At 34.2% G+C, this 22,515-nt stretch overlaps 2 protein-coding genes across 3 annotated transcripts in view; one reads left to right on the forward strand and one right to left on the reverse strand.

Moving 5' to 3' along the window:
• Sk2 (Sphingosine kinase 2) overlaps nucleotides 1-8,743 on the reverse strand; it is a 38,245-nt gene extending 29,502 nt beyond the window's left edge. Inside the window, exon 1 of the mRNA XM_088275003.1 lies at nucleotides 7,765-8,743. Within this exon, the coding sequence (XP_088131129.1) occupies nucleotides 7,765-8,621 (857 nt within the window). The 5' untranslated portion in view covers nucleotides 8,622-8,743. The remainder of the gene's footprint in view (nucleotides 1-7,764) is intronic.
• A 1,172-nt stretch (nucleotides 8,744-9,915) lies between these two features.
• tud (tudor domain containing protein) lies at nucleotides 9,916-21,768 on the forward strand. Of its 2 annotated transcripts, XM_088275025.1 has the most exons (5): nucleotides 9,916-12,246; nucleotides 14,134-14,369; nucleotides 14,835-14,999; nucleotides 16,695-17,497; nucleotides 17,575-21,768. In XM_088275025.1, exons 1-5 carry the CDS (start codon nucleotides 10,114-10,116, stop codon nucleotides 20,148-20,150), a joined length of 5,913 nt encoding a protein of 1,970 aa, XP_088131151.1. In that variant the 5' UTR covers nucleotides 9,916-10,113; the 3' UTR covers nucleotides 20,151-21,768. The 2 variants fall into 2 exon arrangements, with proteins under 2 accessions (XP_088131151.1, XP_088131141.1); XM_088275015.1 differs by lacking the exon at nucleotides 14,835-14,999 and having other exon boundaries at nucleotides 9,924-12,246.
• Nucleotides 21,769-22,515: the final 747 nt, after the last annotated feature.

Consider the following 22,515-nt stretch of genomic DNA (forward strand, 5'->3'; position numbering starts at 1 on the left):
TTTAAAGGAAAAAGTTTTAGACAGGTTTTTTATGTTTAATTTTAAATACTATATTATTTTTAAACTTCTGTCTACGTGTTGGTTGTAGTGGCTTGATTATTATTAAGTGACAGAAAAATATTGTAGTTTTACGAAATAATAACAATGGAGTAAATAAAACCACATAGAAAAAATTGTGCATAGTAACAAACCGCAGTACAAATTCCATCCATGAGTTCTCAGGGCAAGAATGTCAACAAACACTAACCCGCTTACGCAGGTTCGACATTAAGGTCTTAGTCTCAAACACGGAATTCAATCAACAGCCGACCACCAGAGAGGTCACATGTCTCTTCACACCCGATTTTTTTTAAAGAATGAATATTGAAGATTATTTTTTTTAGAATAATAATAAATCCCTTACCGCACCCCAATGGTGCATAGGGCACTGCTTCATATAAACGCAGTGTTATCTCGATCGATTACACATGAAGGAAATGTGATCAGCCCTCCACTTCAGGTACCAGTCCAGTGTAATATTTAATAAATATTAAAGTGAAAAAATCACTTATATTTATTAAACCCCCCTGGGAATCGAACCCGGGACCTCCAGAACAGTAGGCGAGCATGCTGACCATTACACTACGGAGAAGGACAATTATTTTTTTTTGTTAGAATACAAACAGAAAAAATATTTTTTAATATTTTCTCCTATTAACTTCTTACCTGTCAATAACTCGTTTTTTTTTCAAAACCATAAAATTATTTCGAAAAAGTTTTTTTTTAATTCAAAAAACGGTGTTTAAGAAAAAAATCAATTACGTAAAATGTTACCTGGATTTGGAAAAAAATAAGTTGCGACTTAACGAATACTGCCTTAAACGACACAACATAAGGGAACAGGACTGTTTCTATATATATACTTATACATCATATTTTGAATTGAAAAAGCCCTATTAATAGGGTTAAGTTACTCTACCAAATAATTTAAACCTTTGGAACAAAATGTAAATTAATACATATTGCCATTTACTTATACAGTAACATGAAATATTTTAAAACGTCTAAATTTGAAGCTATGAATACAGCAATAACAAATAAACATTTGTCCATGTTCACCTAACCAATCAGTGCCAACACTGATGTATAGGAGCGAAACATGAAATTAGTAAAAGAAGGATGGAAACAGATTGAACGCCGTTGAATAACGATCCCTTAGATGAATGTGAAGAAAAATACATCCATGACAAAATTGAAAATGAAGATATTAAAAAGGAGGAATGCGCAGTTGAGTTGGGGAAAATTTAAGAAAAGTTTAAGAATGTTTCTCTGAAGTAATATGGACATGTATAGTGAATGGATGACGAGAAAATAACTACGACAGCATATTCAGCAATTTTCTTCCCTGCTCCATCCCAACTTATCGTCTTTGTAGACTGTTAGGGTCAGCTCTCTTCGTTCTCAGGTTGAAGGTCCTTCTACCACATACAACGTTACCTAGGTCATGCCTTCGAATCATATTACTTTGTGTAGCATCCATGATTTTGTTGGTCTTCCTCTAGATGTCTTTCGAGGAAGATCCATGGCGATCGTCTGGTTTACAATATGACGACGGCCAAGAAAAACTTGGTACGACCAAATCAATCAGAACCTAAAATCTGGTCGTATCCAAAGCGTACGTAACCGGAAGGCATATATGACTAGACGTATGAGTATAGAAAAAGCTAAGTGTATGTCAGGATAGACGAGAGTGGCGTTCCATCCTCTTCGTTTACCTCTGCATGGAAACGGCGTGATGGCAGTAGTAGTAATAGTTAATTTTATGAGTAAACTCTTTTCGTGGTAACCTTCTTCCGGCCGATGACATTCTTTTGACTGTTTTTTGTTTGTTTCATCTATGTAATTGTTTCATGTTTCATCTCATTCATATGAGCTCATCATGGCTCTAGGTTGCCCTGTTGGTGTGTAATCATTTGCGACTTTGTCCCGATGTGTAGTGGTCAGTGCGTTGAAACAGACCTTGAGGTATTCAGAAGGTCAGACCACTGTCATTATTGGAAGATATTTAGATACCTAATTACCCAAATTAGTAAATTACTAGAGAAATCTAATTGCAAGCACCTCGAAATATTTCCCCTTCACTGAATAAACGAAAATCCTAAGGCGAGACGAGAGAGATATTGCTTATTTTTTATAGTTTATTTCCCATATTAGAAGTTGATCACTTGTATTAGACCACTAATTGAGATTCATTTCACACGATTAGTTTTGAAAACTACAGACGTTTTTATCGACAGGTGATCATAAAAACTAACGAGCAAAAAAATATTCAGGTATCGGTGATCGCCTTTCGATGAAAACATCCGTAGTTTTCGAAACTAGTCTTGGGAAGTAAAACTCAATTAGTGGTATAATACTAGTGTTTAATTTTTAATAATTGACGTGTCGCTCACTCCTTTCAACAACGTCATATATAAAAAAAATCGTCAATTTTTAGTTGTGCAAGTTTTCGGAATGCCCAGAAAATGTGCTATATCCCAGCAAAAGCGGCATATTTTAAACTTAATATTTACCCGCTACAGGGCCGAAAGTGTTGTTTTTGCATTTTGAAGAAAAGGTATTGTTTGATAATTTTTTTAAATATACTAAATATTTTTCAAGTGGATAAAAAACCTTCAGGTTTTCCTAAAAAGATCTGCTGCACAGTAAAAAGTTCAATAAGTGGCTTGATAATTATTTTTAATACGTTTTATTATATTCTCAAACTTTAAAAACGATCTCCTGAAAAAACAAGTTTTTTTATATATGACGTTGTTGAAAGGAGTGAGCGATGTCGTTTCACAAAGTTAATAGCTAAATCAACAAATAATATTCTCTATTAGATTTGGTCATAATTATTTCAATTAATATTAAAAGGAAAGGGGTTTAAAAATAAGGTAAAAAAGCCCTTCGTTGCGGCAAAATGTCTAGCGCAGGCGCTGATAACGCGTTTTTGCCCAGTTTCTGAACTTAGAACTAGAGTTGAAAATGTTACTTTTTCGATTACCCGATTGGGATGATATTCGCTACTTTTACTCGGTTTTTATTTCATTCCAGCTTTAGTTTTTAATGCCGAATTGTAAAACATATCAAGAACTAGAAATACGCAAAACTCTATCGAATTTGCGCATTGATTGGCGTAGATTCAGATGACCTAGTCTAAAAGCAAATTAAGTAACGGCCTCTTTTAAATAAGTCGTTATTTCAATGGTTCTTTATTTTAAAATTCGATTGTCCTTGTCTATTTGAACTTAATGGAAAATCAAATAATAGGCGTTAATTTTATTCACAACATCTGTCAAAAATAATGTTAAATAAAATAACTCATAATTGGAGATTATCCAGATTTGCGAACAAGTATTTGGACATACTCAAAATGTTGTAAATAAATTAACTGGTCAAACTATAAGCTAACATAAACAAATTAAAAGGATATTTTCTAGCGTTTTTCATGTATGTGAATATAATCCAGGATTCGGATCACAAATACAAATGAAAGAGTTTCTGCTTAATAAAAAACTTCTCTAATCCCACCATAAATGTCTCAAGTGAAATTATAGTGAAGTCAAAAACTATGTTTCGAGTTTGATCAATATATTCTAGAAGTTCCAAGAATTTTAGTAGTGTGGTTGTTAATCATGGGTAGAATTGGTGAAAGTGGTCACTTAAACCAGCCTATGACGGCCGTAAGCCCCGTTAATGCCTAGACTTCCATATTCTTCTTCATCTATGTTGAGATGTCAATTTTTTATTTGTACTATTTTCAATACATATTTTATTTTTCTAATCTACACCTAATAAGGACTTGTTGAACGTTCGTAAAGGCTCGATCAGATCCACTCTCCGGGTAATGGATGGGTCCATCCAATTAGGTAAAAATTCAAAATAAACATAATTAAAATATCGCGTCACTAGAATTCTTGAAGGCACTTTAAAAGCCAAGTATCATTCAATAGCTGACTCGAGTTCAAATGGTTCACTTAAACCTTGCTCTCTAACCGGCACTCCATAATATTATAATGTAAACAAAAAATAATTATAAAAATGTCGCGTACGTGTCACCAATCTCAGTTTTCAATTGAATTATAAATAATAGAGGAGGAATTGTAGGTACTATAGTAGAAGGTATAATGTTATTAAGTATAATGTTTTCATGATTATTATGAAGAGAATGTTTCAAAATAAAAACTTACGATTTAAAGTTCAAATAGTAAGGTATCACGATGGAAATAATTTTTGACGACCTTATTTCGATCGTTTTAGTTTTTTTTTTACCTCAGAGAAGCTGAAATAAGTGCGCAGATAGAGCTTATGCACATAAACAACATGTTGGATGAATGATTAAATAATAAAAATTGAATTACAATACGGTGTATTGATGATACTGTATGAGAGAATCCAAGAAAATAATATGTATGAGAGTTAGGCTTCCAAGCATAAATATATGTAAACGAATTAAATATTTGTATTTACATACATATATTTAATTCGTTAAAATTGTTTTAATGAATAATACGTACCTACACAGCTTAACTTATTGTAATTTTTATTTAATAAATAAAATATTGTCTGTATTTTTAATGTAGGCGTTAAGTAGTTTTTAATTTGGTGTGGATAATTTCTATAGTTCAATTTTCATTTTGAAACAATAATGACAAGATCGTTATTGTTTTATTTGCGGTGTTGGCTAATTTCACACCCAATCAAGGTTTCTAATAATTACTATGATCTCAATTAACGATATGACGTACTTTTTACCGAGTCGTACAGCCATAGGCATTGTTAATTACGTATATTATGCCTTGTCCACACCTATGGTACGTACAATTTTTGAATTAAAATGGTGTCCTCTTGTACAAAATAAATGCATTTGGTAAAGAATTGTGATGTTTTTCCGGCGGTAAAGCAAGTTATATAAAATGATTCGAATGTTTTTGAATATAATTTTAACTCGTAATGAATGATTTTTAAAAGAGATTATCTGACAACATTCTACGATTCTACTACCAAGGATATAAAGCACTGATTTAGAAACACGATAAGCTACAGTTTATAGGCAGTAGTAAGATTGTATTTTATTGCAAAATAATTGTATAATAATTACACAACATTAATTTTTTTTACACAAGTAATTTGTGACTATTATTTTCAAAACAAAGTTTATTTCAACTTTCGCTGCATTAGAGTAGTAAATTTTGACTTTACAAGCATTATTTTGAAAGGCATATGAAACAATCATAGTTTGTGGCAGTTTTAAGGAAATTACCCGCCACTTAAAAATATATTAGTCGCAATGTTGTCACATCAGGTACATGTGTATTATGTATTTGAAATTTTAGGACTATGAATTTTTACTTTTTGTGGCAAAAAATAGGCACCCAGCAAAACAAAATACATATCTAATTAAATTTGCCGGTAAACAATGGTTATTTCCGGTAATTTTAATGGTAGGGTTTTATAAGGTATTTACAACATTTTTAATTGTGTCCAAATACTTCACAATGACAGATCTGGACTAAAATATGTATTGTAAATCCAGGATTCCGGACCTCACATACAAACGAAAGAGTTTCTGCTTAATAAAAAGCTTCTCTCATCCCACCATAGATGTCTCTAGTGAAGTCAAACACTGTGTTTCGAGTTTGATCAATATATCTAGAAGTTTCAAGAATTTGAGTAGTGTGGTTGTCAATCATGGGTAGAATTGGTGAATGTTACACGTGTGTAAAGTGATCACTTAAACCAGCCTATGACGGTCGTAAACCCTGTAAATACCCAGACTTCCATATTCTTCTTCATCTATGCTGAGAAGACAAAAAAATATGAGCCAATTCGTATCTACTTCGGACCCCTAAACGCACCCGATGGAGAAAATATTGGATTGACGTGGTGTTAACTTGTTCGTTATATGAAGGCACTCCGAACAGTATTTGACGGGATGGCGTAATTGATAAAGCTGAGTGTGAAGTATACTGATCGCCACATAAGAATGACAAACTAACACTTAAGAAATCATTTGTGTTATATGCAAGCTTGTAAATGTAGTAGTAAAATCATGCGTTTTGTTTGGCTGCACATCTGTTTGTATACGGTGACCATGTCTGATGTTTCGAAGTTGGGACGAGGAAGGGCTTTGTCTGGATAAACCAAGGAAGTCGTGTTAAATGTTTATAAAAACATTCAGAATAAACGTGAAGCGTTTATGGAGGTAATTACTATATTATGTTAATATTCAACAAGTAAAAATATTCCTTTTAAATATATTAAGTAATACAAATATTTAAAATGTTATTTTAAAATATTTTACACTTAACATTTACACATTGAGGTATTTTTTTATATTTCCTTTTATATTCATTTATATTTTTTAATTTATAATAAAACTTATAAATGAATATATTTTGTTTAAATGTTCCTTTGACCTGAATATGTACTTATATCGTCTGCGTTTTTATATTAAACGCATCTCTCAGACTAAAAATCAGACGTCTATTATACTGTTGCATTATCCTGGTGCCAATGTTTAAATCAAAACATAAAGTAAATAATGTAAAAAAAAAATCTAATATATTTATATTTTTTCACCATGGCTATATTTCTTAACTGGCGACAACTCAACATTACTGCTATATGCGAAAGAGAACAGCAGAGACATAGCAGGTAGAGAAAACAGAATAACAGCAATGGCTAGGGCACTCGGGGTTCCATACATGTATTCGTACAAACTCGTGTAATTAACTAATATGTACGAGTGATATGAGGTAATGGGCTTCAAATACGCGAATAAGTAAAATGCAGAGAAAGTAATTCTTTGTTGAAAATTGGCCAAAGTGGATCAAATAAATATCTACTATAGGTACCTAATAATAATAAAAATAATCTTGGATGATTTATATAGCGCCATTTTCGTAAAATACTACATCAAGGGCGGTAGGTATTGATCTGTTAGTAGGTTCTACCTATAATAAAAGGTTTTCGAAATTATTTATTTATTTCGATTGACAACTTAATACCTTTCTGGTAAATAATGCCTTAAGGAGTCTGTAGAATTTATGGGAATTTATTTATGAAAAATATATACTTATGTAGAAGCGGCTTTTAAAAGTTTTTCACGATGAATTCAGTATTTTCCTATACTTGCATGTATATATATTTTATCATAAACTCATTATTTACAAGTGATTATTATTAACATTATACTGATTATCATTATGTGATTACTGATTTTTCACAAGTCAGTATTTTGATATTTTTTTAAAAAAATAAATGGAAAAAATGTTATTACTACGGATTAAATTTTATTTACGTATTACTTGTAACAACGTTTTTTTCCAATATCATGTACTTACATTTACATACAATATTTATATACAATGAAGAAGTTTGAAAATAAAAATTAGAATTATTAATATTATCAGTACGTCATTGAAATTTGATTTGCGTTTTTTTTTAAACCTTACTTTATACATATTTTATTCAACATTTGTTACAAAAAAAATGAATATCTGATATTGGTTTATTTTAATACGTATTATATCTCACTGTGCAATATATTTGTTATAAATCAGTTTGTGTACAATATATTCATACCTAGCCCACACAAATAACAATAGAAACATATATCAAATGTTGACCAGTATCCCCCACTAAAGGGCAAGTTGCTAAAAGGATTGAATTGAAAGAACAGGCCTTTCATAGGACCTATATAATATTACGATGTTAATTTTTGTGTCAGAGTGAACTTACTCATAGAGGTAGCAGATGGTTCTGGCCAAGCCGTTCCCGGAGCCGCAGGGCATAATCCCAAAAGGAACTTCCTCCAGAACTTGCTGCCAGTCTGGGCGCTCGAATATCCCATTAAGCATTTCGAAGAAAATTCCATCACCACCGACGGCGACGATTCCTCGCCAGGCGTAAACGTTTCGCTGCCTTATGAAGTCCTTGGCGTAGTTGGCGTGCTTTGTAACTTGTAAATCGTAAGGTATCTCCGCTTCGACAAGAATTGGGGCCACTCTTTGTTGAAAACATTCCCGGGCTTTTCCAGCTCCGGATTTCGGATTCAAAAGTATCAATATTTTTCTTTCATTGGACGGCGGTGACGGACTATTTAAGGGAAGATTATTTATCAAACATTTTATTGCTATACGCCACTTTTGAGCTTCCTTATTGTTATCGTCGTATTTGTCGAACGATCTAAATCTCAGAGTAATTGTCGTCCTTTCTCGCTTGCCCCCGCGTCTATTTCGTTTAAGAATATAGGCGTAAATATATAAATATGCGCTAACATCATTTTCATCTTGTTCGCCGCTGTTCTCGTCCACTACTTTGAGTGCCTGGGGTCCTGGAAGCGAAGTACATACGCAGGAAGAAGCGCCAGTATGCCTACGTTTACTTCGCATACATCTGCAACCTACAATATCGTGAATGGAAATCGTTTGCTCTTTTGTGGAACCATTACATTCCTTTCTCAAACTTAAACCTTTTTCTGAAAGCCTTACACGAAACACTGTGTTCTTTTTAGATAAAATGTAAAACGTTTCTTCTAAATAAACTTCGGCCTTCGTATCGCCACATTCTTGTAAATCACCGTTGGTTTTATTCATGATTGCCACCAACTCACAAATCAAGCGCACGTAAATAAAATATTTGACAAAAACAGAATAAAATCACTTAAACTACTGACATCCCAGCGCACGACCCCACTACCCGACACAACTGACATGTCCACAGACTAACTATTTCTGACAGATAAAAATCGTAAATCTATAATCTATATCTAAACCATAGATTTATTTAGCTTCATAAATAATTTTGATACATTGCACACGTCAGTTTCTGAACTCGGTTTTTTAATTTTTCTTCTAAATTCTGAATTCGGAATTTCTAATGGATGAAACCTTTACACAATAGTGCCCTCTCATGTTCGTTTTTCTTTTACTTAGGGTGAGTAAAGTAAACAAAAATTATGATTTTTAATCGACGAATTTTACAAACGAAAACAATATAAAATTACATTGGTTGATTTATTCAACACTCTCAGGCTATAATTTCATCGTTAAAAATATATTTACAGAATACTTTTCATCTTGTTTATTTGAAAGATTATTTTTTTTGGTGACTCTAATTTTGAGTACGTAGTTTAATGGAAATTATATTCCTATGACACATCAAAGATAACAAATCATACCATGAAATTAAAAATAAACGTTAACATTACAATATACGAAAAAACAAGGCTTTACGTTGCGTTATACATACAATTTTTTAAAATATGTAGTTTTCAATTAATCTCTTTCTAGGTAGTCAATTTAAAAATAAATAAATATAACTCACCATCACCCTGCTTTTCCGCTGGGGTAGGTAGAGAGAATGGAACATCCATATTCACTGATCTCCTTATACGTACTCACTGATTATTCCGATTCCTGATATGACTATTATCAAGTATTTGACATAAGTTTTCATCAGTCTTTCTTCGCTCCTATTCCCAACTACATTCACCTCGTAAATTTACTTTACTGTCCTCACTCATTTTTTGTACATGTTCAAACCATCACAACATTGCTTTCTTGATTTTATCGATAGTGCTTGTCTCAGCTTTGCACTCTTTCTTATTTCATCATTCGAACATGTATCATACAATCATTTGTCTGAGAGATCGCATTTCAACTATATTCAATCTACTTTCACCCTTCGTTGGCATAGCATTATAATACCTACCGATGTAATAAATTCAAAAAGTATCCCAATAATGTATGTATATAGTGTTTTATTCAATATTCATCCTCAGTTTTAAAAAAAATCGGAAAATTCAGAATTGAGAAATCTAATTCGGAAAACTGACGTATGCACCGTGATGTATACAAATAATGTTGCTATATACGTATGATGTAAATAGCAATATTATTTGTAAATAGCAATGACCGGTATGGACCGGAACCCTTAGCGAAAATCAGTGAAATATTATAATTTATCTATGCAGCGCAAACACTGCAAAACTGCAAATATCGCGTGGTGTTTCTTTTTGCTGTCCGGCCTCTGGTTTTGCGACGCGCGAAAATATATGATATTTAGTGGATTTGTAAACATTTAAAAATGGCTTTGAATACTAATTCGGAGTTCCAACTTTTTATGACGCATGTGGAAGGTGAAGGTCCATATTTGAAAATGTTTGGGCAAGCGGACAAGCAAGGTGCGCTTATAATTGAAAGTCTTATTTTGTCTCTACGGGACCAGCTCCAAAGTGGCGTAGGAAGCGTCCAACCTTCCCTTCTGCGCTGTGGTTTGTTGTGCATCGCTAAGTACCATGACAATGCCTTCTACCGGGCGAAAATTACCAATCTTCAAAATATAAACGCTGGCTTTGTTTCGGTTTACTTTATCGACTACGGCAATAGCGACATTATTCCTGCGAGTTCCATTAGGGTTTTGAGTTCCAATTCTCCAGATCCGCTAAAAACATTACCACCTCAAGCTACAGACTATTTGTTGTCATGCCTCATAAACCCGAGCGGTGTATGGGACGAGGCTATTGTCGCAGAAATTCGTAATCTAATTTACTACCATGAAATAACGTGTTTAGTAGAACTCAATATATACAACAAATATTTCGTGAAGATGCAATTTAAAAATTATGACTTATCGGACTATCTGGCAGCTCGTCAATTCGGAGTAAAGGTGAATCTACAGGAGCAACAGTTTAGGTTGCAAAAAATGCTAAGCGGAGTCAAAGTTATCCAAGCTAAAAGCCCTTTCCTCGTTCAAGGACAACCCGCACATGCCGCTGTCGGCCCTCGTAATGAAAGGCTTCCGGGTAATGCTCCCGAAATGCCACCCGAAACCGTAGGGCAAGGCTTTCGCTTACAAATTGCCCAAAACTCCCCTCACTATGAACCCTATGCCAGACCTGTTCCTAAAGAGCCCGCTCCCAGCAACAAGAACAAGTTGCGCAGCGTCATCCCGCCACGTCCTCTCAATAGGGGACCGGATGAGAAAAATGTCCCCATAGAAAAATCCCCCGCAACTTCCAACCCGATCGTTCCCGCTGCTCAAAGAAATCCCTCCACGTATAAAAGTCGTCTATTGGAATTGAATTCGCAACACGAAGTTCACGTATCATTCGCCAAAGACGGTCCAAAACTGTTTGCCATCCAACTCAAAGGTGATGAAAATTTTCTTACTTCGATTGTTTCCCGGATAAACAGCGAGCCACCCAAGAGCCTGTCGGAGCCGCCCATGATCGGCTCCGTCTGTTTGGGAAGATTTTCCGAAGACAATACATTGTGTAGAGCCGTCGTGATGGGACTTACGCCCTCCCAATGTAAATTGTTTTTCGTGGATTTCGGTATGACCGAATCCGTTTCACACTCCAATATATTTCACATTCCCGAAGAATTTGTCAGTCCGTGCGTCTTCGCTCTGAGATTCAGTTTATCCGGAATAATGGGTTTACAGATAACGGAGGAAATCAAGCATGAATTCTACGAAATAGTGACCAACAAAGTGCTCACCCTGAGAGTTGTGCCCCCCGAAGGACCGCCTCTCATTCAGTATTGCGAACTGACTCTCAACGGGCAGAGTGTCAAGGACATGTTGCTTCAAAAGCAGAACCCTTCCTTCATGAAAATAGACCCGGCCAGCATAACGGGAGAGCATTCCGTCCTGGTGTCCTACGTGGACAGCTGCACCAAGTTCTTCATTCAGCTCTCCGACAACATAGACGCTCTCAACGCTATGATGGGAGAAGTGGAGGAACATTGCGAGCGAGCGCCGCCCCTACTCTTCCACAATGTCAAGTGCGGGATGGTGTGCTGCGCTCTCTTCCCCGACGATCACAACTGGTACAGAGCCCTGGTGACCAACATAAAGAAAGACAAAATCACCGTCAACTATATCGACTACGGGAACGATCAAGAGGTTACCGCTGACTCCTTGCGACCGATTACCCCCGAGTTGGTCAAGATGAAAGCCCAGGCCATTCACTGCGCGCTCAAGTCGTTCGAGGATAAGCCGTTTGACCAGTTGACTTCGGATAATCTGGAGAAATTGACTCTGGAGAAGATCCTGTGTATGCGAGTCCAGGGCCTGCTGGAAGGGGGGGTGCTGCTGGTGGACTTGCTAGACCAGTCCCGCGCTCGACCCGTCCTGGTGGCAGATGCCATCAAGCAGGCCGCAGTGGACACGCCACCCCCGACCTCTACACCCGTCGCAAGTCCTCCTTTCCACAAGGTATCTGTCATTAACACTAATTGTAGTTAAATGTTTGGCTTGGATTTATAGTCATATTATGAGAAGACTGAGCTAAATTATGAAAATTTGCTTTCTAAAGACTATCCCCTAATCATGTTTATTGCCATTTAAATCATGATGTTTGTGTCAAAATTCATACATCCTTTTTTTCTCATTTTTGCCTTTGTTGCTCTTTTATGCATTTTCAATTGCTCAATATTTATTTTATTCATGGTATATACATTTTGAATGCGCCTTTAGAAAAATGCACATACTACATAATAGAAAAACCCAACTATATTGACTGCTTTAATATAAATATATGTATCTGGGTTTTTTAACACAGTGCCTCAAAAATTAAGAAATTTTGTAGAATCATAGTGTTAGTTTATATTAATATTAATAGATTATGAAATTCAAAAACGTAAATGCCAATTGGATAAACGAAATTATTAATTGTTAGTATCCCCTTTTGAATTTTGGCCAAAAAAAAAACGAGATATCCTTTCTTCTCTTCTGTCTCCTCTAATGCCAATTTATGATATCACTTAGCATGCGATTATGAATGAATTTTTTTAGTTAATTAATTTTTTACAAATCTGAGAGCAAAATTAATAATTAAAATTACATTTCAAACCAAACAATTTAAAATATTAAAAGCTAAATATTTAACATGTATATCACCATGACAATATGAATTCATCATATAACGGGACGAAATAACTGCTCTTATAATTTACTTCCTCTGGAATCCAAATTTTTATATTTTCAATTTTTTTACATGTAATTTCGAAATGAATTGTCACACGATTATAATATTGGTCTGTAATTATTTATCCTCATACTTTATATATTTTTTATTACTAAAATTTATATTTTTTAATGTACATTCTAACATTATTGATTCAGGAATATCACGGATTTAAAAATGTTTTAGTATTTTTTGACCTTGGCTCTCAGAAAATACATTGATTGCGATCTGTCTTCAAGTTCAATATTGCTAGTCTTAATTACACACCAGTTAGTTTCATTTTTTACCCCCTTAAAGAAAATTCAAACTTTTCGGCTACTTCCTCAGTTGACTGCGTTTTGATTCATGTATCAGTGATTTTTCTCTCTCATTGTTAAATATTTATTACCCGCATATATATGTAACAGCCATACCCGATTTATTTACTTAAAAGCAGCTGTGCATAATTGTTTAAGGAATTCCCAAATTCCAGATGTGTAAAAGGAAACCATTAACGCACATTTAGACTGTTAGTGTTCATCTTATTTTAAGAAATAAAATAATAAAACCCGCGTGCCAAACGTCATCGGTCACAAATAAATTATGCTACAGAAAAAATGGCTCGATTAGCAAACAGAATGTGTGATTAGTTAGTAACCCCAAATTCTGATGGCAATCTGATGCATTTTTCTGGGTTTCTTGCTCTTAACTCGATGAGTAACCTGAGATTTTACTGTACTTTTTATAAAAACCAGAAAGTCATTGGAGTATCATTTGAATATATTTTTTATATTTACACGTTTCTATTTAATAATAAAATGGTGTATAATCTTTGTTACGATAGTATAAAATTTATGACGTATTTATACATCATAAAATTTTCACCATGATTTTGCTATCTTCCCACTATGAGTTTTTGTATATGATACCATAAGATTTTTGGCATTCAAAGGGTTAAAAAGGTAATTATACATAGTTAAATTGGAGCGCAAGGCTGATCACCTGGTCTTCATGTAATTAATGATCAGGTAACACCGTGTTAATCAGATACAGTGCCCTACGCATCATCTGGGGCCGATAGGAGTCATAGAAGAAAAAGAAGTATAGATAAGGAAGTCCGTGGATTTTTTTTTTTTTTAATAAATATTTTAATCCAGGTGTTGGCTGAACCGCAACCGCCGGTTGAACAGATCTCTCCCGAACATTCCAAACAAAGTTACGGGAACAAAAGGGGTAAACCATCCTACGACGACAGGAATAGCACTCATGCTAATAATGATTCATTTAGCAACAGAGACAATGATGACCGCTACTCCAAACCAAGGAGACAAGACAGAGGAGATAATAATTCACAAGGAGTTCGTAGTTATGACAGGAAACCTGAATATGGCCAGTGAGTATAATTCATTCCGTTTTACTACAGTATTTTTAAGTGGGAAGCAATTCGTCTCTTTTTGAATGATGGATTGTAGCATGATCTTGGCAAAAGAGAAATTAATGTTGACAAAATGTGGTTGAAACACAATCTCTCAGGAGAAATATGGAACAAATAGCAGGCTGAGATAAGCATTATCGATAGTCAAGTAAGGTGGTTTAGTCATATAGAGTGGGTGAAAGGAAAAATAACGATAAAACAAATTCATTAATCAAATATTGTTAGAACTGTAGTCAAGGCTGACAAAGGTGTGGTATAATCAGATACAGCAGACAGTTTGGAGTCTGGACAAGTGGCATTCATCTATGATTAGATGTTCTATTCTAGTAGAGACTAGTTCTATTAGACCTATTCTCTATGTCTACTGTGAAATGGCTGCCTTTCGTATAACTACGCTCAATTATGTTTTGCCGAAACTTACAGGAAGTCAGTTGGAGGTACAAGAGAAGCATATAATCAGAGTAATCAGCGGAGTGGAGGCTCTGATAATGGCCCTAATTCTTCTTCCTCCAAAAATAGACCTCAGCAATATTCACAGCACAAAGCGGACAAAACACGCTCGGGTGCTTTTGGTTCTCAAAATCAGCGGTATATTATTGATTTGTGATCTTTGCTTATGCTTACGATCTTGTTTGTGCACGTTTTTATTCGGTTTAGGAAACATTGCTTAATTTCTTTGCATAATTTCATTTATTACAACTGCTGTGTGTGTGTTTGCTTGTCTTCTTTTTTGTTATGACCTAGGAGCCTTCGTTGTATTATTGTTGTGATTGTTGTTAGTTTTATTTTATTACTTTATGTATTTTGTTTATGTTCTCAATCGTAAAAGGTTTTAACCCATAATGCAATTAAATTTCAATGTGAGTGGACTATTATCAATATTAATTCAGTTTACTTATCAAGGAAAGGTTTGTGCTTTGTTTTAAGGCTTATATTTCATTATTAATATTTATCTAATCTTCAAAAAAATTGTGATCTCTCTTTTTATTAGTTTTGCCTCTATAATTTACTCCTGAAAATAATTACCAATGATGTAAGAAAGCTTGAATTTATCATTTAACAACAATTAACAATGTAATATACTACCTGGAAGGGAAATAAATCCTTAATTTACTGAATTGTTAACAATATTTTGAATATGTCCTCATGTTCTGGATCTATCGTCCAAGGGATTGTTATCAAGATTTATAAGTGATATTTCACAGTGACAAAATAATTTATGGAAAGGGAATATAAAATCAATATGTACAACTCACAAAAAAGCGAGTGGTATGGATGTTTAAAAAAATAATTTTTTGACATCTCAACGTTGACGACGAAGAATATGGAAGTCTAGGCATTTATGAGGCTTACGACCATGGGCAAAATGGTGAATTTCACGTAAATTTATAAAGTAATCACTCAATCCAGCCGATGACCTTAAGATTCAAAGACAGGGCTGTGTTCTATGAAACGTTTGCTAATGTAAATTTTTCACAGTGATTCTGACAAACTTAGTTCAGAATGTTTTTAACATAATTTTATTTGCATTGTTTAGAATAGAACCAAAGGTGTTAAAGTACATTGTTCTACAAATGATATAAAAACCCTTCACTTAAATCAATGAAGAAAGTCTAATGACAATTATTACAGAAGTAGAATCTTCATGAATGTTGTTGCACAATGTAGCTAGAATTTAGCTGTATGAAATTGTGTTGTTGTTTTGTACACAGTGGAACCTCTATATTCATCCATCAGTAATCCCTTTTCGAGACCCTGACATAATATCGAATTCGACTATTATAAATATATACTGGTTATTTTCTTATTCTTCCCATAAGAATGTGCTGAAATTTAATAATCCGTTATGGTACATATATAAATATGTAGTAAAAAAATGGACAGTAAAACCTTCAACAATGAAGGTTTTATCATTTCAAACTAAGAATAGATTTCATAGAGGTAAAAAAGGAAGAGGGGAGTAGGGCAGTCATAATTATGACATCAGGTAACTTTAAATATAGCTTAAGTTTTCATTTTGGTGATGTAACATTCAATTTAAACTACAACAAAAAAAACTTGTCTAATTTTGTCTGTTTAAAAAAAAAACAATTACCGCATGAGATTAATAGTTGACTAGCTGATTGCTCAACTAAACAGTACTAGAAAATATCATTGATATCAAAACGGGCTGAATATCGAATCTAATAAATATAGAGGTTACACTGTATTTTAAAAGGTATGCACTTAGTAGCATGCCCCCTAGAGTTTCTGTCATTTTTAACAAAGCATTTATATTTCCAGAGATAATAAAAGCGATAGATTTTACAAAGCTGCATCTGGAAGAGAAGAAAGCGAAGGTGGAAGAAAGCCTTACTCCGATAGATCTGGAGGACAAGGAAAGCGATATGATAACAACTCCTGGAATGATAAACCATCCAATAATAACTATTCCGGCAGATCTTACGAACCGAAATCGTCCTATTCCAGTTCTCCCGCTAAGTCCTTAATCAACCCTGTATCGTTTGAAACACCTTTTGGCGAATACACTTTTAAGAGTGGCGATATTCAAAATGTCCGAGTATCCTGGTTCATTGATCCTGGTGATTTCTACGTTCAAATTTTAAGCCAAGAAGATCAATTCAAAACTATGATGCTCAACATACCCAACATATACTCAGGCATCAGACCAAACTCTGCTAGTGTTAGTGTTGGCGCTTCGGTCTTGGCGATATTTCCGGAAGACAAGGTTCTGTACCGAGCTCGAGTGATGGACATCAAACAGGAGAAATTTGTCGTCCAGTTTGTTGATTTTGGGAACAAGTGCGAAGTTACCGGCAATGACATTTGGCAACTAGAAAATGAACTGATGGATCTCCCGAGGTTGTCCATACACTGCATGCTGGCTAGTGTATCACCCGTAGATAAAAAATGGATGATGTCAAATGTCGATGGATATTTTAACGCAAACTCTTATAAGTGTACCATTCACAATAAACTCGCTGATGGAGTCTATAGCGTATCTTTGACCAATGAAGATGGAACTAGCGTTGCTCAGAAATTAATTGAAAATAACATCGCTGTCTCGGATGGTTCAAACGCAACAGGTAAAAAACTGTCAATTAGCCTGACTGAACAAATGATGGCAGTAGTAAATGTGGTAATTTTATATTCTTTATTTCAGGTGCAGCGGAAAATGTCTCCGTACCTACCACTACAGTTTTCGTAACTCACATAGATACACCGGGACAATTTTGGTTGCAGTTAGAATCGGATACAGATAAAATAAACAGCCTCCAAGAGAGTTTACAGAATGCCGATGCTTTTGAAGATTATATGGATTTCCAAGTGGGAAAATTGTGTATTTCTAAGTATTCGGCGGATGAGCAGTTTTACAGAACAGTCATCCTGGACTCCGATAATGACATAATAACAGTTAGGTTCATCGATTACGGAAATACGGATGTCCTGGATAATACGCCTGGAATCTTAAAAACCATGCCGGCGGAAATGCAGGAAATAGAACCGTACGCCATGAAATGCAGCGTCAACGCCACCCCCACTGGCACCGGCCAGTGGACCGAACAAGCTTCTGAACACTTCACACAATTGCTAGGGAATACCGATAATCCCGTTGATGCTGTCTTTATTCTCAAAGGTGCAACGACATATGTTAATTTGTATGTCGAAGGTGAAAATACAACTGATAAATTAGTAGCAGCCGGGCATGCCGCCCATGCGGAAAAATCTGACGAAAATGATTTACCCACTTGTTTCGCAAGTCACCTGAACTCGCCATCGGAGTTTTGGATTCAACTAGAAAGTTCCGTTCACGACCTTGAAGCTATATCGGAAGAATTGATCAACGCCGCAGATTTTCCACCACTCACCGAGATAGCCGAAGAAGCTATCTGCGCTGCTAAATTTCCAGAAGATGACTTGTGGTATCGCGCACAAGTGATCATCCACGGTACGGACGGTACCGAAGTTTTATTCATGGATTATGGAAATGCATCCTTAACTAGCGAACTGAGGAGCCTTCCCGACAGACTGAAGAATCTTCCCGCACTATCCCGTAAGTGCGCTCTGCAGAAGCCGGGTAATATAAAAAGCTGGTCCAAAGAAGCCGAACTGAAATTTGCAGATCTTGCAGCCGATGGCGCTACAATATTTAATGTAGCATTTATTGCTTCGGGAGATATTTCTATTGTCGAGTTGTCCATTGATGGTAAATCAGTCACAAATGAGTTAGTTTCTCTGTGTGAACTGGGAGCCAGTTCGCCCGATAGACTTCCTTTAGTAGGGGAAGATAAAATGTCGCCAGTGTGTATATGTTTCAGCAACTGTCCGAATGATTTTTGGATCCATTATACATCCAGTACGGGTGACCTCGATAGTATCACTGTGGCCTTGGAAGATGCGGAGAATTTCGAAGTACTGAATGACATAAAAGAGGGTGCAATATGCGCCAGCGTATTCCCGGCAGACTCCCTGTGGTACAGATCTAAGATTTTGTCGCACGGTGAAAATGGTACTGAAGTGTCCCATATTGACTTTGGATCAACAGCTGTAACCGCTTTGCTCAGAGCTCTGCCCGAGGATTTACAAGATTTGCCTCCTCTGGCAAAACACTGCAGCCTTTTAATTCCAGAAAGTTTCAAAACTGATGAAAAGTTCAACATAACCTTTTCTGAACTAGTGTTAGACGATTCTCAAGAATATCATATGGAGATAATTGATTCTAGCATAGATCCAATAACTGTGAAACTTAGTTTAAATGGGCAAGATCTTATAGATCTTTTACTTACTCCTGATTTATCCCTCAGTGGTAATTTGGAAGATCAGAATGAAGATATTGTGAACGAAGAACATGGTGACGTTGAAAATTCCCAAAATATACATTCAAATCTCCAGTATGAAAATGTGGTCGTGCCGGGAGATCATGAAAATATAAAAGAAAGAATTGATGAAAGTGTAAAAGGTTATGATGAATCTGATCAGGAAAATTCTTCTTCATGCAAAATTAAAAATACTGAAAATGTAGATTCAAACATCGAGTGTGAAAATGATGGCCAAACTGAAATGACTGTGAACATGTTGGAAGATCAGAATGATGAGAAGAGTGAAATTTCAGATATTCCTCTTGTGGAGAACGATAGTTCGTTAGAATCTAAAAATGATTCCAAATGCACTTCACCGTGTGACAGTGAAAATTCTAAAGTAAATGTCGATTTAAACACCGACTGTAAAGATGAAAACCAATCTGAAAATGTAGTTATCATAGAAAATGACAAGGCAACAAAAGACACACACGTAGAAAACAGTAAAGGCCTTGATATTGCTAATGAAAAAATAAATCTAATAATAGAGATATCTGCAACTGAAGAAGAATCTAGTGATGATACATCAAAACAACCCGAAGAGTATATAGACAAACTAGAAATAACTAGCAATCACGATTATTCCATTGAGAAAGAATCAGATAACAATGTTGAAGAAGACGAGTCATCAGAAGAAGAAAGTATTCACTCGGCCGATGTTTCTAAATCGACTGATGCATCTTTAGACGCATCCAAGAGTACAGATAAATCTTTGGAAATACCCAAATCTGCCGATGAACTTTTAGACGTTTCAAATACCAAACATGACTCATTAGAAGAACCGGATACAAAGGAAATATCAAGTACTACCAAAGATATAGAGAAGGCTAAAACTCCAGAAGATTCTTCAGAAGTTCCTCGCCCAAGGAATGGCCTGTGATGACAACGATAAATTCTAAGGTGTGCCAAAAGTTACTTTAATATTACACACGATTTTTGAATACTGATAAACTTACATCTTAAAAAAATCTAACTCCCTCTAGAGAAAGCGATAAAAGAAAGTTATATATATTATATTTCATTTATTGTGAAAACTTATCACCTATAAATCTGATACATCTTATTGAAAACAAAATGAGAATAAATATTGTATTACCTATTTAATTTTTAATTGAGCACTAGAAGCGTATTACAAGAACGTACTATATGCGTATTTTGTGGCTAAATATAGGTATTTTTAGAAAAAAATCTCATGCTTTCTTAATTCAACATTCATAAGAAGCTATGGCAGGCATTAATTTGTATCAAATAATATTGCTTGGTCTACTTTCCTGAAAGCATGTCTTGATTTCTATTAAATGTTAAAGATGGTATATTCTATGTATCTGTTTTTTTTTCTTTTTAACATACATATTAAAATTCTCAACAATAAAAAAAAATTCATCGTGAGTCCTTGCTTGGACTGGATAACCATTTATTTCTTAAGTATAGTTAAGAGTTACTTATGCCTTGGTATACTCATAAATGTGTTATTGTTTCTTTATGAATATAAATAGACATAAATATAGAATACAAACATACTTTGATGACTGTGATTATAAATACTTAAGAACAAACGATATGTTTCAGCTATTACTTTCCAAACTAAATCATTAATTTGATAGTAATAAGTCTTTGATATTTATTTTTAATAATACTGCTCGATAAGGTTCTAACATAAGGGAACACGATTAAAAACAATTATCGTGGTTATAAGAATTTTGTTTATACGAGTGAGTTACTATATTTTATTTAATTAGATTGTAATCGATATTACATTTAACATTCATTTAGTCGCACAAGTATTAAAATTAATAAGACCATAGTTGTTATTGAACAGAATAACCTAAATGAAGCTAAATATGAATATGGCTATGAACCCTAAATATAATAAAGCGTATAGTCATGCGGAATATATCATGACATTGTCTAATTTCAGTTAACACCTCACCTGGGTTTCCCCAGTAAAGGTGAGTTCAGGTGTCAAAATATTGTCACTATTAATCACCTCATCTGAGAGTTAGGTATAAACCAGGTTAATTTACTTTTTGTTTTTACATGCATCAAGGATAATTTTTAGGTACAGTAAAAGCTCATTAATTGAAGCAACTGTAATATTTACAATTTTTATATTTTTGATTCCTTCAAATTTGAAATATGTAATGAGCTTTTACTATCATATTTGTTGTTCAACAAAGTCACAATTCTGCAGTAGCCTATTAAACACCTATGTATGAAACAATATTCAATAAAAATTTACAACTCATCACATCTGTGGACACCTATACTGAGTTTTTTTGGGCTATTTTTTGTAATACTGACTATAATTTCAATCAAATTAATTAAATCATGTTATGTCGATAAAACTCACTTCTGAAGAGGTTAATATTGTTTTTCCATTCAGAAACATGGTAAATACCTTATCAACATTAAATTTCTGATGCAATGACTCGCAACCTTTCAGTCAATTGAGATTATTTTTTTAGCAAAATTAAAGTAAATTCTATTTAAAAAAAAAATAACTAAAGATTTATAAATAAATGAAAATATTTATATACGAATATACGTGAATGCTTCTTTTATTCTTTTAATAATCACATTCTTTTTTCAAGTGAAGGTATCTAGCTTTTTATTTCTAAAATCATACTGGCCACAAGAATTGAAATATTCTGAAACTGTTTGTGCACAAAGTGTTATGTAATAAAGTTGAATATTTTGTAAAAAAAAATTCTCAAATTTGAAGGTGCTATGTTACTCCTACCTTTATTTTCCATTAGTTGTGTTTTCTAACAGTATTATTTACTTACCAATTTTATTTTCGTGCTGGCAAATATGATAATACATACATACTGAATATGTATAAGAGCATCTCATATGTGTCGGTAAATAACAAACTCGCCCAAGTCTCGTGCATACAATTTTAGAATAACCAGTATTTTCGATCAATAACGATTCTTTTAAAATGTAATATTTAATCACCACAATTTATTTATTACTCTTAACCTGATCACTGCTGACCAAAAAAATTTAAATTTTGATTTGTATTTACACAATTTGAAACTAAAGCCATATTTTGAACAAAAATTTATTATCCCTTTCCAACAAATTGATTTAAATATATTTTATGTAAATGTGTCCGCTTCTGTTATATTTGTATATCACCCTGGACTAGTACCTAATGCGCACAACTGATCTGAAGTCTTTGGTGAGTTTAGTATGTATTAAAATATGATAGATATAATTGAAAAATTAAGTCCTTGTTTTTT

The sequence above is a fragment of the Brachycentrus maculatus genome, unplaced genomic scaffold, assembly GCF_059751285.1.
Source record: "Brachycentrus maculatus isolate JH-2025_06_01 unplaced genomic scaffold, ASM5975128v1 h1tg000036l, whole genome shotgun sequence".
NCBI lineage: Eukaryota > Metazoa > Arthropoda > Insecta > Trichoptera > Brachycentridae > Brachycentrus > Brachycentrus maculatus.